At 35.3% G+C, this 20611-nt stretch overlaps 1 protein-coding gene across 3 annotated transcripts in view; it reads right to left on the minus strand.

Annotated features, from left to right (window-relative positions):
• The window catches only part of VPS13C (vacuolar protein sorting 13 homolog C), an 88563-nt gene that overhangs the window by 16172 nt on the left and 51780 nt on the right, over window positions 1-20611 (minus strand). For all 3 annotated transcript variants that reach the window (XM_040569631.1, XM_040569629.1, XM_040569630.1), the window contains 23 exons: window positions 19217-19446; window positions 18634-18726; window positions 17267-17632; window positions 16260-16349; window positions 15680-15835; window positions 14392-14656; window positions 13423-13583; window positions 12791-12912; window positions 12235-12529; window positions 10489-10878; window positions 9541-9645; window positions 8587-8751; window positions 8157-8285; window positions 6826-6959; window positions 6305-6431; window positions 4869-5104; window positions 4393-4543; window positions 3704-3844; window positions 2810-2891; window positions 2639-2708; window positions 1823-1934; window positions 693-806; window positions 56-192 (listed from right to left, as the gene is read on the minus strand). In XM_040569631.1, the coding sequence (XP_040425565.1) occupies window positions 56-192; window positions 693-806; window positions 1823-1934; window positions 2639-2708; window positions 2810-2891; window positions 3704-3844; window positions 4393-4543; window positions 4869-5104; window positions 6305-6431; window positions 6826-6959; window positions 8157-8285; window positions 8587-8751; window positions 9541-9645; window positions 10489-10878; window positions 12235-12529; window positions 12791-12912; window positions 13423-13583; window positions 14392-14656; window positions 15680-15835; window positions 16260-16349; window positions 17267-17632; window positions 18634-18726; window positions 19217-19446 (3871 nt within the window). The remainder of the gene's footprint in view (window positions 1-55; window positions 193-692; window positions 807-1822; window positions 1935-2638; window positions 2709-2809; window positions 2892-3703; window positions 3845-4392; window positions 4544-4868; window positions 5105-6304; window positions 6432-6825; window positions 6960-8156; window positions 8286-8586; window positions 8752-9540; window positions 9646-10488; window positions 10879-12234; window positions 12530-12790; window positions 12913-13422; window positions 13584-14391; window positions 14657-15679; window positions 15836-16259; window positions 16350-17266; window positions 17633-18633; window positions 18727-19216; window positions 19447-20611) is intronic.

A 20611-nucleotide genomic window follows, 5' to 3' on the forward strand; every position in this document is an offset into this window, starting at 1 on the left:
CTAGCTTTTTTTTTTCAAAATATTGAAATAATTTGAAAAATCTTTATTAGCTTACTTGAAAATAAGATCATCCACATCTGTTAGAGTAGCTCCAATACTTTTTAACAGTAAATTCAGAGAATGGATGGCTATCATTTCTTGACCCTTATCTGATGCTTCTCCACCAGAAGCCAGAGACAGGCTCAAATGCAACTGTAAAGAAACAATTAGTTAAACAAACAAACCAGTGCTAAAACAGTGTCAAGTGTATATTTTATTCCCTTTAAGGAAATGTACAATTTGAATTAACATGCTTGAACTCACAATGGTATTGCTTTGATAATGTATGCATTTATATGTATTTTCATATAGAGAAGTGCCAAATTGCCCTACAAAAATAACTTTGCTTATGTCTACATGTGCAAATATAATAGAAGCAAATAAAAGAAGCAGACAACATGTCTGTTAAATATATTCAGATTTTATATAGTTTTTTTCAATGTTATCTCCATTGACTCCTCCCACTAAGCAACAGTTAAGTACTGTTTGTACTCTTAGACTACTAGTAAGTTTTCCAACGAGGTATTAAGTTCCAGAGAACATAAAAAAATCCCAATTCCAAAGAAAGTATTAAGAACTCAATTACCCAAAAGGTGAGGAATTAAGAAGTCATTTACAGTCTTTTATTAACTCAAATTATCTCTATTACATACCTTAATTGGAGAAATATGAAAAAGCTCAAAGAAGCTCAGCATTGACAAGTCTGTTAAGGAAGACTCCATTAGTTCGGTGTTAAGTGCATCTATGTCTTGCTGAATTAATTTAGACTGTTTTAATACAGAAAAAAAGAAAATGGAACAGAAGGTTATTTCATCAACATACATAAAAGCACAAATAATATACAAATATGTACATGTTATACATATATATATATACACATATATATATATTAGTAAAAACCAGCAGAACGCATACTCATATCCAAATACAATAAAATTCCTAGCAACTAAAGGGCCAGCACCTCCAAAACTGGGAATGGACTAACTACTTTTGTATAAGAAATTGTAACTACACTAACTCTCTTCTTCAAATGTGTAAATGGAGAGGTGAGGGAGAAAAAAATTTCTGAAAGACTTTTCAGTTTTTGGGTTGTTGTTTTTTTTTTTTTTTTTTTTTTTTTTTTTTATAGAGTACTTGATATGCCCTTCAATTCCTCAATCACTAAAGGTGCCATTTCTGTATTACTTCAGGAATATTAGTAAAATAACACACTTTGTGAGTTTATTTCGTTTTCTGTATTTCCTTGCCAAATCAGAATTTTAGACAGTACATCTGAAGGTAACATTTCTTAGAAAAAGAAGCTTGTGAGAATGACTCCTATGCACACTAGTGTCAAATGCAAGATGTGATTATTCTGAATACTATCTCAATAAAAGACTTAAGTCAAAGCCATGAAAATCACTGTCTTCTGCTCCCTGAAGACAAAAAGCAGAAGACACTGTGAACACATAGATGAATCAGTTAAAAGACCACCATACCCTACGCTTATTTCATCTACCACCTGTAACACTTTCTAGCTACAGCTGAAACATCTGTCAAACAATTAATGAAATATTACAAGAACAAAATAGTTATACATAATGCAGTATCAGTTACTCAAACTTGTCCATTAAAAATACTCACCCCAAATGTTCAACAGAAATCTCCATGTTTCACTAAGAATTATCTTTAAAAGTCCCTTTACTCACTGTTCTCAAATGCAATATTCACTAACATATTCAGAGAAATCACATAGGTCCATAAGGATCTATTGTGCCAAAAATTCATTTCTCCCATACATTACCCTTTGCCTTTCAGCTTCTGGATCTGTAGATGGAGTGAAAAGTTCATTAAGTGCTCCTAAAAAGCCTTGATCAATTTTCAGTGCCATTTCCTGAATAAGAACCATGAAGTATCTAAAACAGGAATAGGAAAAGTGTGTATTTGTACACATTTAAATACCACATGCTTTTTGTAAGTTTCGCTATGCAATATTGCATAGTAAGACTGTCTACAGTATTTACTGTATATTTATAGTTAGGAGAGCTTGCCAGCCACATGAAACTGTGTGTTGCTTTACTGTAGATTATTCATATCTTAACACTTTCAAAATTTACCTTAAAAATATTAACCATCACCAATTACCTGTTATATTTATAATTCCATATGCTCCACTGGTATCACCTAAACAGCATATGTATTCATTCCTCTTAGTCAACTGCCTTTCTCCAGAAGGCATATTATTGAGTATTTATTTTATTAAAATTCACCATCCTCACACAGTCTTGAGCTACATTAGAGACTGTATGAGCTGTCTGTTGTTAGAGCACCAAAAAAACCCAGCACTATAAAGCAAACAGTCAGACATGCACTTCCGATGCTGTAGTAGAAGGTGCATCATCCCAATTACTTAAGAACTTTTGTACGAGTTTTTTTAACCAGGCCAGTCCTTACTCTCTAAAAGTAAGTTTATTTCAGAATGATGCTTTTTCACTAGAGACATTTAAAACTCAATTCAAGTCAAGAGTTGTTTGGATAAGACGATTTGACCTTTAAAATAGGGTTCACTTCTAAAAAGGTTTAAAATCTCTAAGGTATTACTACACACTGCTAAACTCACTTGAATTGCAGAACTTTGCTGTATTCGTTGAATCTAGTGATGACACTGATGTCAATGAATGGTTTTGGTTCTGAATTGAAAAAAAATATACGTAAGTATATATAAAAAAAATTGCCAAGCTACTACCTTCAATATTGAGTAAGGATGGTATCATTAATGGCTTTTACTTACCTGAATCCAAAGCAATTGACTTGGGAGGGGCCACCGGGTGAAACACAACAGGAAACATCGATCCTGGTAACTGATTATCAACCTAAATTATCGCATAATTACAGCCATGTTTTAATGACACAATAATCAAAGACCATTTTAATCAAAAACCACTGCAGTTTTAGAAGGCTTGAGATTTTTTTTTTTTTTTTTTTAAATAAACTGTGGTCAAGAAGAATGTCATTCACATTTTGGGGGAAGGAGAAAAAGCAAGAAAGATTTTGCTGAAATTATTTCAAGATGTTACTTGTTTACTTGTAAAAGGTCAGATGGTTGAGGGATGCTTATAGAGTTTCATACTCAAAGATTCATTTAGAGGGTCTGAAACTGATGGTATATGTTGACTCGGTGAAAAAAGTCAACAGTGAAAAGTAGCGCACCTTAATTCACTGTTCAACTCTGATACACTGATATATTACTGGATACTGGTTTTGAGCATTTAGATTTCTATTGTCTACTTTCCAGTAGACAGATGGCTTTTCTACACTAAGAGGTTTGAATCTGTAGGTACACTACCTAGAACATGGTGTTACATGATAATACACAAGCTATGATCAATACATTTTGAAAAAGGTTTTTGTTTTTTCCTTCTTCTAAGAACAGCAAAAAAATTGTTTTTCATTATAGCACCGTGCTTTACAGTAACCCACAATTTTGTGTGATTTTTTCCATACAAAACGAAATCATGGAATGCACTACTTTCCCACGAATGAGTATTCATAGCATTTTTACTACCCTGACATCAGAGAGCAAAGAACCACATACATAAGATTCGGAGATGCCTCTTCATGCACATAAATTAATAAAATAAAAATCTCAAGTTTTTAGTACGTAGAACATGATGAAACATGTTACCTGCAACCAATATAGTTGAGCTCGTAAGCTTCTTTGGTGAGGTGACTGTTTGAATTCAACCTGAATTCCTGACAGGAAGCTACGTCGGATGCTACATCTAACTGGGAGACGCATTTCCATTGGAACTTTACTAAAATTCACCTGGTAATAATAAGAACGCAGAGATGATGTATCATTTAATTAAGCTTTAGGGTAAAGAAAAACACATTATTAGTAACACCTGGATTTTCATTACTTCGTGATACCATTAATTACTGAAATAACTCTCATCAAGTATTCACGCAGAAAGGAAAGAAAATCACAAGTTAGTTTGAGAAGCATGTTACATTGCAACTTCAGTTGTTCAAATCAAGTACCTCTGTGTCATAATAACTAATTCACGAGTTATCTCACACTGGTATAATTAGAGATGTTTACATGCAGCTCTGTTCCCAGTTGATGTTTCTAACCTGATCCTGAAACATGATCTGTCACTTACTAATAAAACTATGGAAAATAGTTCAACATTGCCTCAGTATTACCTCAAAACAAGATACTCCATATAGAATATGAAAACTATTCCAACAAAGTTTGCTGTTCATATTGTGTTTCTCTTAATAGGTCATCTATCCTTAACTAGCAACACATAAGTCTGTTTTCACTGTTGTTCAGGTACTGCAGTCATTTAAATACTGAAACTCAAATCATACCTCAGTATTGTTGTCTAGTTTATGCCAACCTGGAGCTTGGAAAGCACTCTTACAAAGATATTTTTGATAGGCTTGTTCCAACAGGTTTATTTGTTTTTGATTAAATGGCTTCCATTTCTGCTTCAGTTTCTGTTCCCAAACAACACCAGAGCTGCACGACACACAAGAAGGTTACAATTTAAAAGTACTTAAGCCTTTCTTATGCACACAAACCATGTGAAAAGATATAATCCTCATTTTTCAGGCTTGAAAAAAATACTACTTACTTTTTTATAGAAGCTAAGAAATAGAGCAATTATATCCTAATCAAATTGCACAATAGGAATAAAGGCAGAACTTAATTTTGCTTAAGAGGTTCCACTTATACTGATCTCATGGGAAAGATGTTCCCACCAATTCAACTGTACTGCTAGAATTACAATTGACTGCCAAATTTTGATTATTCAAACGAATTTTTAGGCTTCTATATGTAGTACCTAGTAATTCCTATATAAGAGATTTCTTTTTTATTTTCGTTGTTAACAAGAGAAAGTCCAAGACTATGAATTGACAAGTTTATTTCTTGATCAGGTTGCTCCATCTCTTCTGCTTGTAATGCTTTGGAAACTAATGCAACATCATCTGTGAACAGCAGCACTCGTTGGCGTCCATCCAGGAAAGAAACCCAGTGTATCTGAGTATTTGCATTATATGGAAATTGGCCACATTCATCCTGTATTGGAAAAAAAATACATATATTTATAGGTATATTACAGGAATAATATTGCTGTATGTATATAAACAAGTTTACTGTTACATATGCAAACCAGAACCAAAATAATAATTTTTTGTTGATTCAGTTTGCTTTATCATACTGATTTAGTGCAGTGTTGTATTCTAAGCACTGGCAAGAAGGGTGGGTATTTTTTGTTATTTGTTTTTGTTGCTGTTGCTGTTGTTTGTTTTTCCTTTTGAAGTGTAGGCATTCCAGCAATAATTACAGATGAGAAGAACACTGGCAATGATTAGGGAACAAAGTCTTCACAGCAAAAGAAATGACCTCGAATATTAAGTCATGTGAGTAGAATTAATTAAATCACATACCGCAAAGCAGTAAAAACGGTTAATGATTTTAAAAAGTTCTGCATTTCGAATGCAGAGATTTCTTGTTTATTAATTTGAGTCAAAACTGAGATAGTTAAAATCCACTCCTCAAAAGCCCAAAGCAATCATGAATGTAACCATAATGATATAACGAGGAAAACAGTTTTAATGCAAATTGAAACCATCTTAAAGTACATGTAAAAATTCTGACTCAAGAAAGTGCCTATACAGTAAGTGCTTGCTTCCCCATTCCTTAACAAAATACTTGCTCAGTCTTATCCTAGATTTACCTCTCCTTCTAGTTGTTTTCCCCCATCCCTTCACTCGTTTTCCAACTTGATCATTGCTCTTTTGCCCCCAGTTCCAATCTTGGCCTATTTTAATAGCGTGAGCTATGAGCACGAAAATAGCTCTCACTGAGCAACTCAGTTTTTTCTCCATGCAAACATTTCCCATAGAAGGCTACACTCACAACCAGTAAGGGTTTTTCTCCAGCTTTAGATAACTATTTAAGCTGAATGCAGCACTGCTAGAAAAGTGATCTATTAGTCATCCATAGTATTATTTAGATACTTCTAGAGCTCAAATTCTATTTTTCTTCGATATCCACAAAAATAATGTTGAAAACACAGGCTGAAGATTGTTTGAAATCCAGCAGTTAGTTAATCTAAATACCTAAAATCTTGCTACTTGAGATTAGACTTAAAAACTTCCTGCAGGACAAGACAGAGATGAGAAGTTACTAAAGATGCTTTCTCTTGGAAAATTTTTAGGCTTGTTATAGTCCTAGACCAGTTTAAGTATTTACTTCTCCCCTTCTGAGATTTACCTTCAGTAGGTCATGTTCACCAAAACTTTGGGAGTAACCCCAAGTCAATTTTCTTGTTTTGGTTGGATCTGTCCATGCAAACAGGCATACTTGCTTTGGTTTCAACTCCATTTCCTCTTGTAATCCACTGCAGTTAGAAAAAAAAAATAATAATAGTAAGAAAGACAATAGCATTTGCTGTTTAAGACTACTGCTTTAAGTGGTATAGTTCGTGGTGCTATATACTCCACTACTACAGCTTCCTAGGCGTGAGGCATGAAAGGTCTAGGCTACCAGCTCCAAACAAGACCAGCTGTAGCTAGGCTGCCTGTGAACTATGATCTATCTATCTATACTACTACTATACTCTTTCCACTTTCTCAAACTATAAAGCTGACTAAAAGCAGGAATAAAATACTTCATCAGAAGCGTACGATATTTTTTTATGGTACCTTTCACCATGATGGTAAAAGAGAACTACTTTCTTCTCAAAGCATATCTACTAGTTAAGCAACTAATGATGAATTGTTTCTTTCACATACCTCTGTTTATATCTGAGGGAGTCCCATGAAGTATGGTTAACAATTAGAGCCGGAGCAGCTCCTTCATGGTAATCTGAGAAGCTTATAAGAGTAGAATGCTCAGACACATTCACATCTACCAATAAGCCCCCATTCTGAAGAGAAAGTTAGAGAGAAAATTCAGTATTTGTTCTATACATAAATTCAAGTTAGAACAGACTGAATTATTACTTTTATATCTGTCTTTCATAGGTCTTTCACAAATGAAAAAAAGGAAACAATCTTCATTATCTAGTAACAGTAACCTCAAGCATTTAGGTCAGTGGCACAATTAAGACACTAGAAGTATTCACAAGCTACCTGTAGGTTTAACTTAATTCAAAATTATATTCCAATTATAACAAAAATGGCTTTTAAAATTAGATGCATAACATTTTAAAAATTACTTTATTCAGTAAGTTCAGTAAAAACTATAGCCAGACATTCCCTTCTATTCACGCTATAAAAATGAAAGTTAGGTTTAAGATAAAAGTCTAGACAACTGTACCAAAGTTCTTAAAGGTATGACAAGAATAATGATAGCTTATTAACAAAGCAATCACTGCACAGAAAAATTCTATTGATTAAACCTCCCAACAAATCACATTGACCCTTTCTTTTAATGGCTTTCAAGATCCTGCTTAAATAAAATACAGAAGTGTGCCAATAGAACTCCAGATCAATGTTGACATCTTGCTCTGAAAACAATTTTTCCAGCTGCTTCAAACTTACAGAGGTAAGTTATATTCACCATCATTTGTATCTCAGCTAATTATGAGAAGCATTATCTCCAAAGGCTTGTCTGAACATGCCACAATTACATACACATTCCCGAATACTAAGAGAGGTTAAATTCACAAAGAATTATGATTTTACTAACTCAATTATAAATTCAGCCATATTTTTTTCCATCTTGAACATACATTAGATCATCAAGAAAACAAGACAGATACTGTATTTTCAGATATCTAAAAGAAAATCAAGTCACCTAGGAAACACTCACTGCAAAGGAATGTTTTAAGCATAGTATCTCATTTTTAATTTAATAGCACTAGAGATGTTCAGCTTCCTATAAGCTTGTCAAAACTAGATCATCTTGACTGAATCTGACAACCGTGAAAACACTGAGAATACTGTCGACTTGATTTAAAGCCCTTTTTTTTTTTTATGAAAGAGTACCGAAGTGCAATGCACCAGGACCTTAAAGTACAAGGCTTCCATCTTGATCAACTTGGGGAATCAAGCTGTACTAAGTTCAATTTCACAAAAGTAAAATAGAGTATTAAAAATGAACCACACAAAGTCAGTCTCACCAATTCTTCCAGCCTCAGCAGAGTACCATTATCTGGGGCTTTAAACAGGAATGGTTTGGATGATCTTTCATAGCCAACTACTCTTACACAAAGTTGACCAGATGAGTTTTCAGGCCAGAATGGAAGACACTATAAAACAAGAAATAAGCACTTGAACAGTTTGAATAGGTTTAATATAGTAAACAGTAGTAAACAATCTTGCATGAGACACCTATTCAGATGCCCCAGTTGTCACACCCTCATCTCTACTAAGAGATATAACAAGTAAATTTAGTAAATTATCTAAATGTTGCCCTGAGATGTGTGAAGCATCCACATCACACCAGCAGAGAAGATGGAGCATTTATAGAAACCTTATTTTCTTAGGTGACAGCTAGAGACCAGCTATTCATCTATGATAACGCTCAAAGGAAGCAAACAGAAATATTACCTCCGAAGTTGAGATATAATTCCATTTGTTAGTTGGAAAAGAGCCATTAGGACCGATTTCTCCAACTTCTAGTTCCAGAGAAGATTTGTTTGCTATTGTGTAGAATGGAGTGAATGTAACTATCCTGGTAAGGTTAAAACTACTCATTTTGATGCTAACTCCAACCTGTTGAACAAGGACAATTTGATCAAACAATTAACATGAAGATTCAAAGAAAAGTCAGAATGGAAGTAAAGGAAAGCCAACGTGACAGTAAATAAAAAGGCTAACACAGAATACTCCTGTTCTGAACACCTGCAATAGGAGGACAAAGAAGCATGCAGTAAAATGTGGTGCACTTTGCAATATGATTAGCACAATGCTAAACAAGCAGTTTTAGCTGTAGTATGAGTATCAGCTTAGCAGGGAAAAGTCCTGCTGTACACCTCTGCTGTAAATCAAGGCAACCTAAAATGATCATATCATAAGAAATCAATGAAAAAGTACATGGAAATGAAGTTCTACACTATTACTCAGCGCTGTGCTTCCAAAAGCAGAATAAATTGCAAATTTTATTCTGCTTAGCTTTGGAGATTAGTTTAAACAAAGCTGGCCACTGTTTAGAGTGAGGCTCTAAACAGTCCCAAACAATTACAAGTTTAGAACATGAACTCTTTTGTCTCCACTATCAAGGTTCGTATATTTTCCAACAGCCTAATACTAGACATTTGCTATGTAAAACACAATGACAAATCATACTGGAATTTCTGTTGGTGAAACTACTTGTCACCAGGCATAGATCTGAGTACCAGCCAAGACCTTACTTATTTAAGAATTACCAGCCAAGACCTTAAATATTTCCATGATTTAAAAGCAGCGTAAGTAGTGAAACAAAGGCCTCAAAATGAAGATAAGAAAGAAATCAAGACAAAAGTGCCTCAAGAGACCCCACAAAACACATCAGAGCTTTCTTACCAGATAGTCCATGTTATTAGCCGAACATTTGACACATCCATAGCTTCCTACAGTATCAAGGGAAAAGCTACTGGACCATGCACTTGTTGAAATACATAACTGGATCTACACACACAAAAAAAAGAAAGGACATGGAAAATGCTTCAATAAATTAATTTTAGAGTTCATGCATTATGGAGTGCTTCTGTATCACATGTAGCAGTACTAAGAAGACATTTAAGTGCTTTTAAAACTTTCTATAAATTAAGATAAGCCTAAGCATGTAGTATCATTATTCATACTGTCATTTGTTAGTCTATGCTTGATGTCTGGGAAAGATGTTACAATAAAGGTAGTAACAGACTATGGTTACTGAGAGCACACACAATGATGGAAAAAAATACAATTTTGTAGTGCTTTACAAACTGGAAGGGGAAGTGGAATTAAAAGAATCAAAGTAACACCTTGTCAAGACTGTTTCTTCAACTGCTTCAATTACTGTTGGGTGAAAAAAATACAATGAAATGGAAAGAGGGGTCACTTTACAAAGAAAAAAAAGTATCTTTTACCACAGTACTCTTCATTTAACCATGCAAATGCCATGCCAAAACAATATAAAAGAAGTATGGTTTAACATTGTGCATGTTAAATGTCAAAGCACCTAGGTGATTAAGACAAGTCTGTGATTTTTCTTCGTTCACTGGAACATACCTCCCCAGGTATATTTACTTCCATCTTACATACGTTCATTAAATTCCTCTACCAGATGGAAGAATTTTCCGGGAGGTAAGCTGGGAGGGTACCCACTAACTATTCAGGACCTACCCACTCTATATGGTCACCCAGCTTCCAACCTTAGACAAAATTCTCCTGAGAGTGTAGATGGACTGGAATGGGAAGGGCAGCTCAGTTTTCAGCTTCAAAGAAGGATTTTAATAGCACTACCACCATCACCTAAAATAAGCATACCTTATTTTTACTAAAAATATTTTTCTTCTTAAAGGAGAATAAAACAATATCTCTGTAATCTGCTGGATGCTTCACACGAATGTCTTCAGCTCGATATTGGAGAACACGGGAAGTCTTGTTGATTATCCAATACGGACTGAACACAGACAAGATCATACGGCTTCCGATTCTCCTGGTGTGTATGTAAATGTCCACTGTCATCACTGTTGCAGAATCGGAGGTGAAACACACTGGAAAAAATTCAGGCATCCCACCATGAATTCTAAAACGTCCGTTCCAGTTTTTGCCTTGATATTTTACCAAGACAAGCTCCATTATTTCCCCAGCGATTCTGGAATGAAATACATCTGCAGCACTCCCTTCCAGCAATTCACGGGCTTCTGCTGTTCCCTGCAGTAAAAATTGTAAGGGACAAATTAAGCTTTTAACATGTAAAACATGCGTATTCACAAAACAGTGTTTTTCTTGTCTTTCAGGGTACTCGTGCTTTATGTAATTTAGTACCATATGTCCCAACTTCCAATCACTTTCATTTGAGCTCAATCCTATGAACCACCTGACGTCAACTGCACTTTTCCTGCAGGACAGTAAAGACTAAACAATACTAGATTTCAGGAAGACAAATGAGTTCCAATGTATCCCCTGTCCTTGTTCCCTCCTTCCTCCATGACTTCCAGTAGATTTTGGCAATGAGTTCTCATTTCCATGGCAATGTTACTAGGTACAATACTGAATTTTTTGTGCTGTAAATGCACAGCCAAGACATTTCACATGAAACAACGCACAACACAGGAATCTGGCAGCTGTGCCATACTGCTGGGTACCACAGCTCTCCTTAGGGAGCAGCACCTCAGAACAGCAGCTTTCCTCATTTTAGCTAAAAAAAAGTGTATGATACCTTACTGAGCAGTGGCCAGGCTTGGTTAGTTGATGGACATAAAGACTATAAGCTCACCCACAGAGGAAGTTACTTCAGAAACAGATTTGAATTACTAGTTTATTTAAGGCAAGGGCATGATGTTCTACGTTCTTTGACTTTAGGTACTGAAGTGGAGTGAAGGGAAGGAAAATTGGTAATAGTGCTCTTACTACAGCAGACAGAAGCAAAAGGAAGATCTAAATGAATGTGACAGCCAGTTGTGTGACCAGGACAAAACAGAACAAACTAGGATGATAGCTGCAGATCCTCATGGCATTTCTATTTACCAGAATCATTCAGCTTTTTCTGTGAAAACATGTATTAGAAACAGAAGATACTGGAAGTAGAGCAAGAACGTCTGCATAGGATTCTGCAAAGAAATCCTCTGATTTGTGCATGGGAGGCCTCACAAGAGCACTCAGTGAAGTGTCACTGTTGGAACAGGGACAAGTTGTCTTTCTACATAGAAGAAAAGCACCTGTACTTTCAGGCTTTTTTCCTTACATCTCTCCCTGTGAAACAAAAGCTATCCTGCAATACGTGAACAGGATCTCAGAAGGATTTAAGAGATAGACCAATCCAATACAGGATTAATATTTCAGGAGCAAAGTGAAACTGGCAAAGTAGATCCAAAGTTAAAAATAACAAATCCCCCAAATTCCCAGGGCGAATCCATCAGCCAACTTTGTAATTTACCAAAAAAAAAAAAAATACAATAAACAGCATTCAGTATCTTCTACACTACTTCTACCTCCGGTTCTAAATGTATGCTAATCTTCATTAAAATCAAGGAAAGCATTTCAGAACGGAACCATGGAATAACCTACCTCAAGTAAATATCTCAAGGAGTACGGCAAAAGATTCCTCATAGTCAGCGTAGGATAAAGGTGGATAATGTAGGCAGGATCCCAGTCCTCTCCAGATGTTGAAATAAAATTCAGTTGATCGGGTACAGCTGTTGAGCTGACTATTAGAGGCAAGAAATTCATCTCAGCGGCTGGGCACTGTAACAAGCACTTTACTTCATTGCTTCTATGTAGCTCTTCTCTCCAGGTAATGTAAGTCGTGGACTCTCTGAATTGACCCTCTAATATTCCTGTTGGTCGAATGTATAAATGACACCTACGGCAAGAGAACAGAACTGGTACACAAAATATCCTTGCATCAACAGCTACCATCACCAATTTCTAAGTAATTGCTAACTTTCTGGAGGGTTTTTGCAAGCACACTGTGTAAATACCTAATGAAGACAATTTTGTTTGTTGGATTTTTTTTTTTGCCCAACCAGGAAGAGTTCCAAGTACAAATCTAAGCTCCCACAGTAATGCCGTATTTGTGTATCAGTCTTGCAAACAATAGCCCTATAGAACAGAAAAAGCATACCTATATGAATGTAAAGGAACATGAAATTCCTCCTCTGGCTTACATATGCCAATCGCCTCCGACAATCTGGAGTCCCTATCCAGTTTATAGATTATAAATGGGATGGAGAAATGGTTCTTGATCTAGGATCAAAAAGCATAACTTTCATTACATTTGTTTGGTACTCATTTCTACAAGAAAGTATATGAATATCAAAAAGGAAGAAAAATAGTAGATTTAATCACTCACCTGGACAATAGACTTAAACACATCCTAGTAAGAAATACAATTCTGAAGGAGAACAATATGCAAGCATACGAGAAGACTATGCTTCCTTTTAAGTTCCATGAATTGAAAAACATGCTTACAATGCATTTAAAATAAACCACGTACAATGTATGTATTCCAAACTCAGTGTTCAGGATAACAGAAAGCTAAACAAAGAATAATTTACAACTAAAATCTAACTTTTCATCTCCCAGAAAAAAAAATGTATATAGTATAAATAAAAAATAGTTTAATAAATACAGTAAATACTTAGTAATTTGCCTTTAATTGGCTTCTGGGAAAAGTACTATCCTAAAAAAAAAAAAAGAAGAAAAGCAAAGTCACTCAGAGGGTAGAATATTTATTTCAGGTTTTGTTTTGTTTACCTGCAGAGGAGATCGTACACTAATAACTTTATTTCCTTCTGTAGCATCTATCTGGACAATAATAGAGTCTGAACGATCAACAAGAAGGCTTTTAATGTTGTACAGTCGCCGCCCTGGTTTGGCAATGGGAATGTTTACCACTTCATTGTATCCTTGAAGTTCTAATCCATAAAAATACACAAGTGTTAATTATGCAAAACATAAATCATGTTACCATTTTTAAGAATTGAACAATGTTTAAGTTTCTCTAGACTCGGCAACAATTGTCAAAGTTGCCCTTTGGCAAAAACAACTTGAAGTGGCATTTAAGCACAAGGGAAAAATGAAGCTTAAAGGCAGAAAACTCTTGAAGATCTTAACTTTCCATAATGTCATATTATGATGAATAGCGTATTTTTTAAGTTAACAGCTACAACACTGAGCATTATCTTTTCATCATGGCCAAGTATCTTCATAAGGAATTGGAAAGAAAGGGGGGAAAAAAATTATATATGAGGAGTTATGATGTCCTATGCCCCTAGGAATATTCTCCAGCAAAGCTGAAAACACAGAATATTCATAAATGCTCTAAGCAAAATAACTAACTACAAAAAAATAAATGGGTAGTAAGGATGCTGAGAAATAAAGATCCTGTTTGACAGGATTTGGAACCCACAAGCCTATGTCTCAGGAGTCTTTAAGATGATCTATCAATGACTATACTAAAGCATCTTCCATTTTGTTCAAAGAGGTAAGAAAAATACTGTACTTTTCATTCTCTAGAAAACTGGGCAGAATAAATTTTGTATCATTTTAAGAAGCCAACAGTAACTGGTTTTAGTTTGTTTTCAATTGCTATCAGTACTCGAAAGTAGTTTCGACACAACATGCCTCACCTAAATTTTAATTACATTGAATTTAACCATGCAGACTCCCTCATTTCCCCCATTCTCAATGTATAGTAACATGCAGTGTTCCTTATTATAATACCTAAATTTAAAGAGAAGATGGAACTCTCTTGCCGATGCAATGTAGACAGCTTTCCTTGTTGAGGAGCTTCAAAAACTGAGTATTCTAGTTCCATGTTCTGGCCACTTTCTACAAGGTTCACATTTGCTTTTTCAACTGTATTAACAATCCGAAAACTGGAGCTAGGAAGCACTTTGAGAGGAACACCCAGGGCATTTTTCACTATGAAAGGAGCTGTGTCTTTAAAGGAATAGTCAAACGTGGATGCAGTCCCTTCTGAAAATGCCTGCAATGAAGAACATCCATAATTAAAACAACATAATAATGAGTATGTAACCACATGTAAATAGCCACAGCAACAAATATAAAAAAATTAGTCATTAAAAGACAAGGCCAAGCAAACAGTGTTTTGAACATATATATGTGTACATATATATATATATATATAAAACTCTCTATATACACGTTATATATAGATATGTGTAGTAATATTTCAGAGAAGTAAAGATTACTTATGTGAGATTTTACCATTCTGTAGCTAACAGCAAATGATGATACCATACTAAGTATTCATACTCCTCATAGGGATATTTTTATTGTTGTTGGAGCATTGTAAGAGAAAACTAAAAGACGTGGGACACCAAATTCCCAAACACATTCACCATGCACATACTTGGTACTTAACCACAACATATGCTTAATAACATGTTTTATTACACAGAAGTCGTATTAACTGACCCCCCCCAATATACTAGCTTAGAGAACTCTCGTTCATTTAATAAAAAAAAGAAAAAAAAACTATTGGGAGCGAGATAGATTCTGTACAAATGGCTTGATATAGTTACCAAAATTTCTTCTCCCAGTAAAAAAAAAAGCCTTGGACACTCATAAGTGTGCACATTAACAAAAGAAAAAATAAGCAAAAAGTTTAAAAAAAACACAGAACTTTCTACTTTTACAGTTTAACAGCCAATCCTAAAATGCACACTTTTCTTAGTATTCTACTATGGAACAGTGTTACAAAGAAGCAGCAAGCTGAATGAAAATAAAGCCCTCCAATAAACACAAATGTTTCTTACAGTCCATCTTCTGAAATATTAACAGAAATTTACTTCCCTTTCAAAAGCTAGCACCACCTTTTTGTTACCCCTAAAGGGCTATCAGAGTAAAACTCCTCATCGCTGCTAGGTAACATTTGTCAGGGCTCTAAAACAATCACTAGCTTGAGATAGCAGCACAGAAAGCTCATCAGAAGTCAGAACTTCCCACAAAGCTGAATAATTTGGCATCTTTTGCCTGTTAGGATTACCTTGGCTAAGTTACTGAAAACAGTGAGACAGCATTTGGATACTGTTATGTTCATTGTATCCTTCGAAGAAATGTTAACTGCAGTTTGTGGCTCAGGAAGAATAATGAAATCATCGCCAGGCATCAAACTTCTCTCTTGGACAGGGTTAGTCTTCATCTAAAACCAGAATTTCTTTAGGCAATTATGAACATATTGAACTACTTCCTCCTATGTTAAAAAACAGGAAAAAGCTTGCTCTACACTTGAAACTTTTACCAAGCAAAGGAATACCTACCTTACCTCATAAATCTGTAATACATCTTAAACTTTCAGTAACATGGAAACTTTATACCAATACTGAAGGCAAGCAAGTTATTTTATTCCATTTCTGCGTGTGTGTGGTTGCATGCTATGCTTTGCTCATGCACTAGACAAATAACATTATTCAGATTTCTACAAACTGAATATTTCCCTGCAAAATTCTATAGCTCCCTCCAAGCAACAGCATTTGAATGGTCACTGTTCTGTTACAAAAAATATACTAAAATACAACTGCCTATTCAAACCAAGTTTTTACAGAGTTTCAAGCACATTTACATACTTCCAGCTTTAAACGCCATTGCTTCTTTCCTCCTTCAATTCTTTCAATAAGAGGCTCCCATACTGCAAAAGTTTCATTGTAATAATGGACCTAAAGAAAGAATCAAAATTAAGTATGACAAAGTTCCTAAGTTCCTTCCTAAAGTAATTAGTACACTAAAAAAGCTGTTTAAATCTGTTTCACATTTCAGAAGTCTAGCATTCATTTTTAACAGCTTCAAAAATCAACACACACCAGTGAAATACATCATACATTTTTTCTTCAGTGACGTAATTTTTAAAGCATTACGTATCTGGCTTACTTATAAAGAAATAGGACCAAGCAGGCTAGTAATTTCATAGCTTTTTGTTTAACACATTTTGTTAATATAATGTAGTCTCTATTCTCTCCTACGGTGTCCGTGAGAGTGACTTTGACATCAGTAACTTCATTTTACTATGAAATAGCAATTGGCCTGAACAAAAACTCTTCAGTCTAGATCTCGCCCACTGGAACAATTTGTTTAAATGCCACCCTAAATACTCTTTTCTTTTCAGACACTGCAAATCTGAATAAAGAACTGTTGGCCAGGCGCAATTCTGGAAGCTCACTTTCAGCAGTTTTCCTCATCCCTCCTCCCTTTTGGGACCTCATTTTATATGATTAGGTATGCATCTTCCATACTCTATTATGACATGCACACCTAGCAATGCAAAGAAGGTTATTTGCATAACCAGTAAAGAACGGAGTTATTATTATACAGGAGTTAATTATTTCACAGTAGTAATTGCCATTAAAACCTCCTACTGAATTCATGTATATTAGTGCTGATCTATTTATGAAATTCCTATAATAAACACATTATGCTTACTCAATACTTGCCTGACTACTAGATAATTCCTAAGACCATTACAATGTAAACCTATTGTTAACTCAGCTACTGGTAGAAACTGCCAGAAATGAAGTTACTTGAACATTATGATAAATGCAGTAACATTTTAAATTGTAAATAATTTGATTGTACAAACCTCCAGTGACATATCAGCAGAGACCTCCATCAGTGAGGACCAGTTCTTAAGCACACCTGAAAATACAGATTCTAGCAACAATAAAGGGATAGTGCGATGTCCCAGACCGCATTCCAAGGTGATCTGAACAGATTTCACTACGATGTCAAACTTCTCTTGTTTCACAGCACGCTCACAGTCCTTAAAAGTTTCTGTTGCTTCTGTAGCTACATCAACACCAAGAAACCAAGCATTGTATTGATCTAAAGGTTTCACTTGCCACAAATTTTCACAAACTTCAGTTGCTCCTCTAGAATCCTCTTCTGTTGGTTTTGGTTTTAGGGCAGCCATAATGGTCACCACAGTATTCAGAATTATTGGTGAGATCTTGAACAACAACAACAACAAATCCTCTATTACTCAAAACATTTTAAAATTGATGAACATATAAAATACATGATAGATGAAAATGGCATATAACTCTTAGGTTCTTGATACAGGTATACAGCATTAAAAAAACAAGTTATCTAAGAAACAGAAACAGAACCTATTCATGGACCTCCTCTTATTCCCCTTTCCCACAACATTTCCTAGTTCCTCCCTCACAATCCCACAGGGTCAAGAAGAATACTCTCAGATTGCTATTTCATTTTCACCGATACATGGTATTCCCACAACAGCAGCGAACAGACGCCTTTTCCCTACTACACTGTAAATCATCAACACTTAAAAATTAATTTTTAAGAATTTCAAGGTGTTCAAAAAAGCATATCAGAGTTACATACAATACCATTTCACTTAAAGGTACAGTACACCTGTCAAAAGCTTTAAGCACAGCATACTATTGTTTCCAATTTAAATTTCATTACTGGCTATTTTTTCAGATCAGAAATACAAAAGTATGAGGATTTTTATAGGACAGTTAGCAAGTTATACTCAGAGATACCTTTACTATATATTTGCTTAATAATTTACCTACTAAGAACACTGTATTTCACATTGTGTATCACCACGGAAGTCACATTAAGAGCCTTAAGTTAACATGCACTTCTGTTCACATTCCTGTTCATAAACCTCTCTGAAGAGAAAAATAGTGGCAGTGACAGGGAAAGGGTTGTTTCATAAAACTGGAAGAAACTAGTGGAAGGAGTCCTAGTATCCAATATTTAAATCTGCCCTTTTCTGCCAAGAGATGGCCAAAACAATAAATATAATGATTTTTCCAACTCAGAGCAGCCTTGAAAAACAAAAATGCCTATTTCCAAAATTAACCTGATGGAAGAAACAGAAGTTTTAGATAGGGATACATGGATTAAAAAAAACTAAGCTACAGCTCATTTTAGAAACAAAGCTCTTCTTCCCAAGTCAGCTTTAATAATCTAACTTACCTTTATAACAAGTTCTTCAATTGTTACTACCACAGTTTGTAACCCCGAGACATGCCTCATATTTTCCATGACCAGAGAACATGGTCGTAACACCTGAGAGAAAAATACAATTTGATTAAGGTTACTCCTGGATTCCAGCCTTTTGCAATACTTGTATTTTTTAATTCCATCGGCAAAAGGCTACTGACCCAATAAAACAACTGGTTTTCAAGTAACAGCATTCTTTCTACATTACTGTGCTTCATTCCAGCATCCAAAATTGCTGGAATTGCAGTAAACAAAGTTGCATAGATGTATTCTTAGTCTTCAAAATCCCTCATGCAATTTCTTCACTAAGAAACCTTTACTTCAATGTAGTGATCCACCACACAAGTTTTAAACAAAGATCTACGTGATGAAGTCTTGTGCATTCTGAAAAATGATTCACTTTTAAATGGCACTCTGCATACACACAGCCCTTGCCTATCTTCATAATAATTACATGAGAACTGAGTTTTCTGAGTGCTATGGATATACCAACAAACAGACATGCCTGCCAGCAGTTGTCACTACTTTTTTCATTACGAAAATCAAGTTTTCATACCTTAGTAACACTCTTATCTTGTTTTTCTCTGAGAAAGGCACAAGCCAACACTTTGAAGTCCTTCACTTGAGCGGTCATCCTCTGCGCAAGCTTTACCGAATTCATAGATAAGTCACATTGGAAAGAAACTTTTAAGGCAGGGCCATCAGCACTGGTCAAATTAGCAACAAACACAATTTCTGGATCCATGATCACAGCTTTTACACTCATATTTGGCCATCCAGATGTTTCTGTGAAAATAAGTAAAACCACCCTTGAATATAACAGGCTCAACAGCATTATTATATATGTAATACCTCAACTCTGCATAAAAATTGGTACGTAGTTTTTGAAGGTATAAATTGAGTATCTCAGTATTTACAGTAATGCTGTAGTATTTCACTAAAAAGTAAAATCACAGTGTCCAGAAATCAGCAGCAAACTGGTCAGCAGTTTCGTTCTGAAGAAACTGTCTCTCCATACTATATAAAAGCATTATTCGCTCAATGCTCTGCAATCAACCTAAGTAATGGCTCTATAAAGCCAAATTCACAACAGTTATCTTCTGGTTCAATACCTAAAGCAACTAAGCTCTTTAGAGTGAAGATTTTCTAATTGTACACTGCTAATCTCATTTTAATTTCTTGTCTGAATATCCACTCAGTCTCCAAACAGGATAGAATCACATGTATCTCAGTTCAAAGGAGGACTCTAACATACTAATGACCTAATGATGGATCAAAACACTTTAGTTCAAAATGATAAGGAGGTATAAGTGTGTGTAACTCTCATGCATGCTAGTACTCTTTACATAAGGTTTCCCGAGCCTAGCACTTGCTGGAAACATCAGAATATTGCACCCATGCAATTGAACAAAAGGCAAGTTGAGGCTTGGGGTGCTACAACAGCAAAAGCAAAGAAAGCCAGGCATCATCAGTTGCAGCCAGCAACACATTTGGGTAGCCAACACATTTGAGCAGTCACTAAAAGTACCCTTTTTCTGGCATGTGTATCATCCCTCCTTTATCATGGGACTTGGCACATCTCCATCAAGGGAAGAAGAGAGGAAGTGAACTGCTGACATAACTAGAGCAATTCATAAAACCTAGGGCTCACTCCCAACACTCTGCCAAGTTCCCAAAAGAGAGGGCTGTGGGGAACAGTCCAGACAACACAACCCACAGATGAGGTCTGACCACAAGTCAGTCGAGCCTGGCTATCACTTAAAACCAAACAAAACTCAACTCAAAAGTGGTCTTTCGTGCCCTTGTTTCATCATACCATACCTTCAGTCTTTAACCAAAAAGAGAAAAGTTGCCTTCATCAAAAACTTAGTTTTCCATATCTTTGAAACAATAACATACAGTTATTATCCATTGAAATACCAACATACAGTTTCAAAATTCTTAGCTTGCA

This window comes from Cygnus olor, chromosome 11 (assembly GCF_009769625.2).
Source record: "Cygnus olor isolate bCygOlo1 chromosome 11, bCygOlo1.pri.v2, whole genome shotgun sequence".
NCBI lineage: Eukaryota > Metazoa > Chordata > Aves > Anseriformes > Anatidae > Cygnus > Cygnus olor.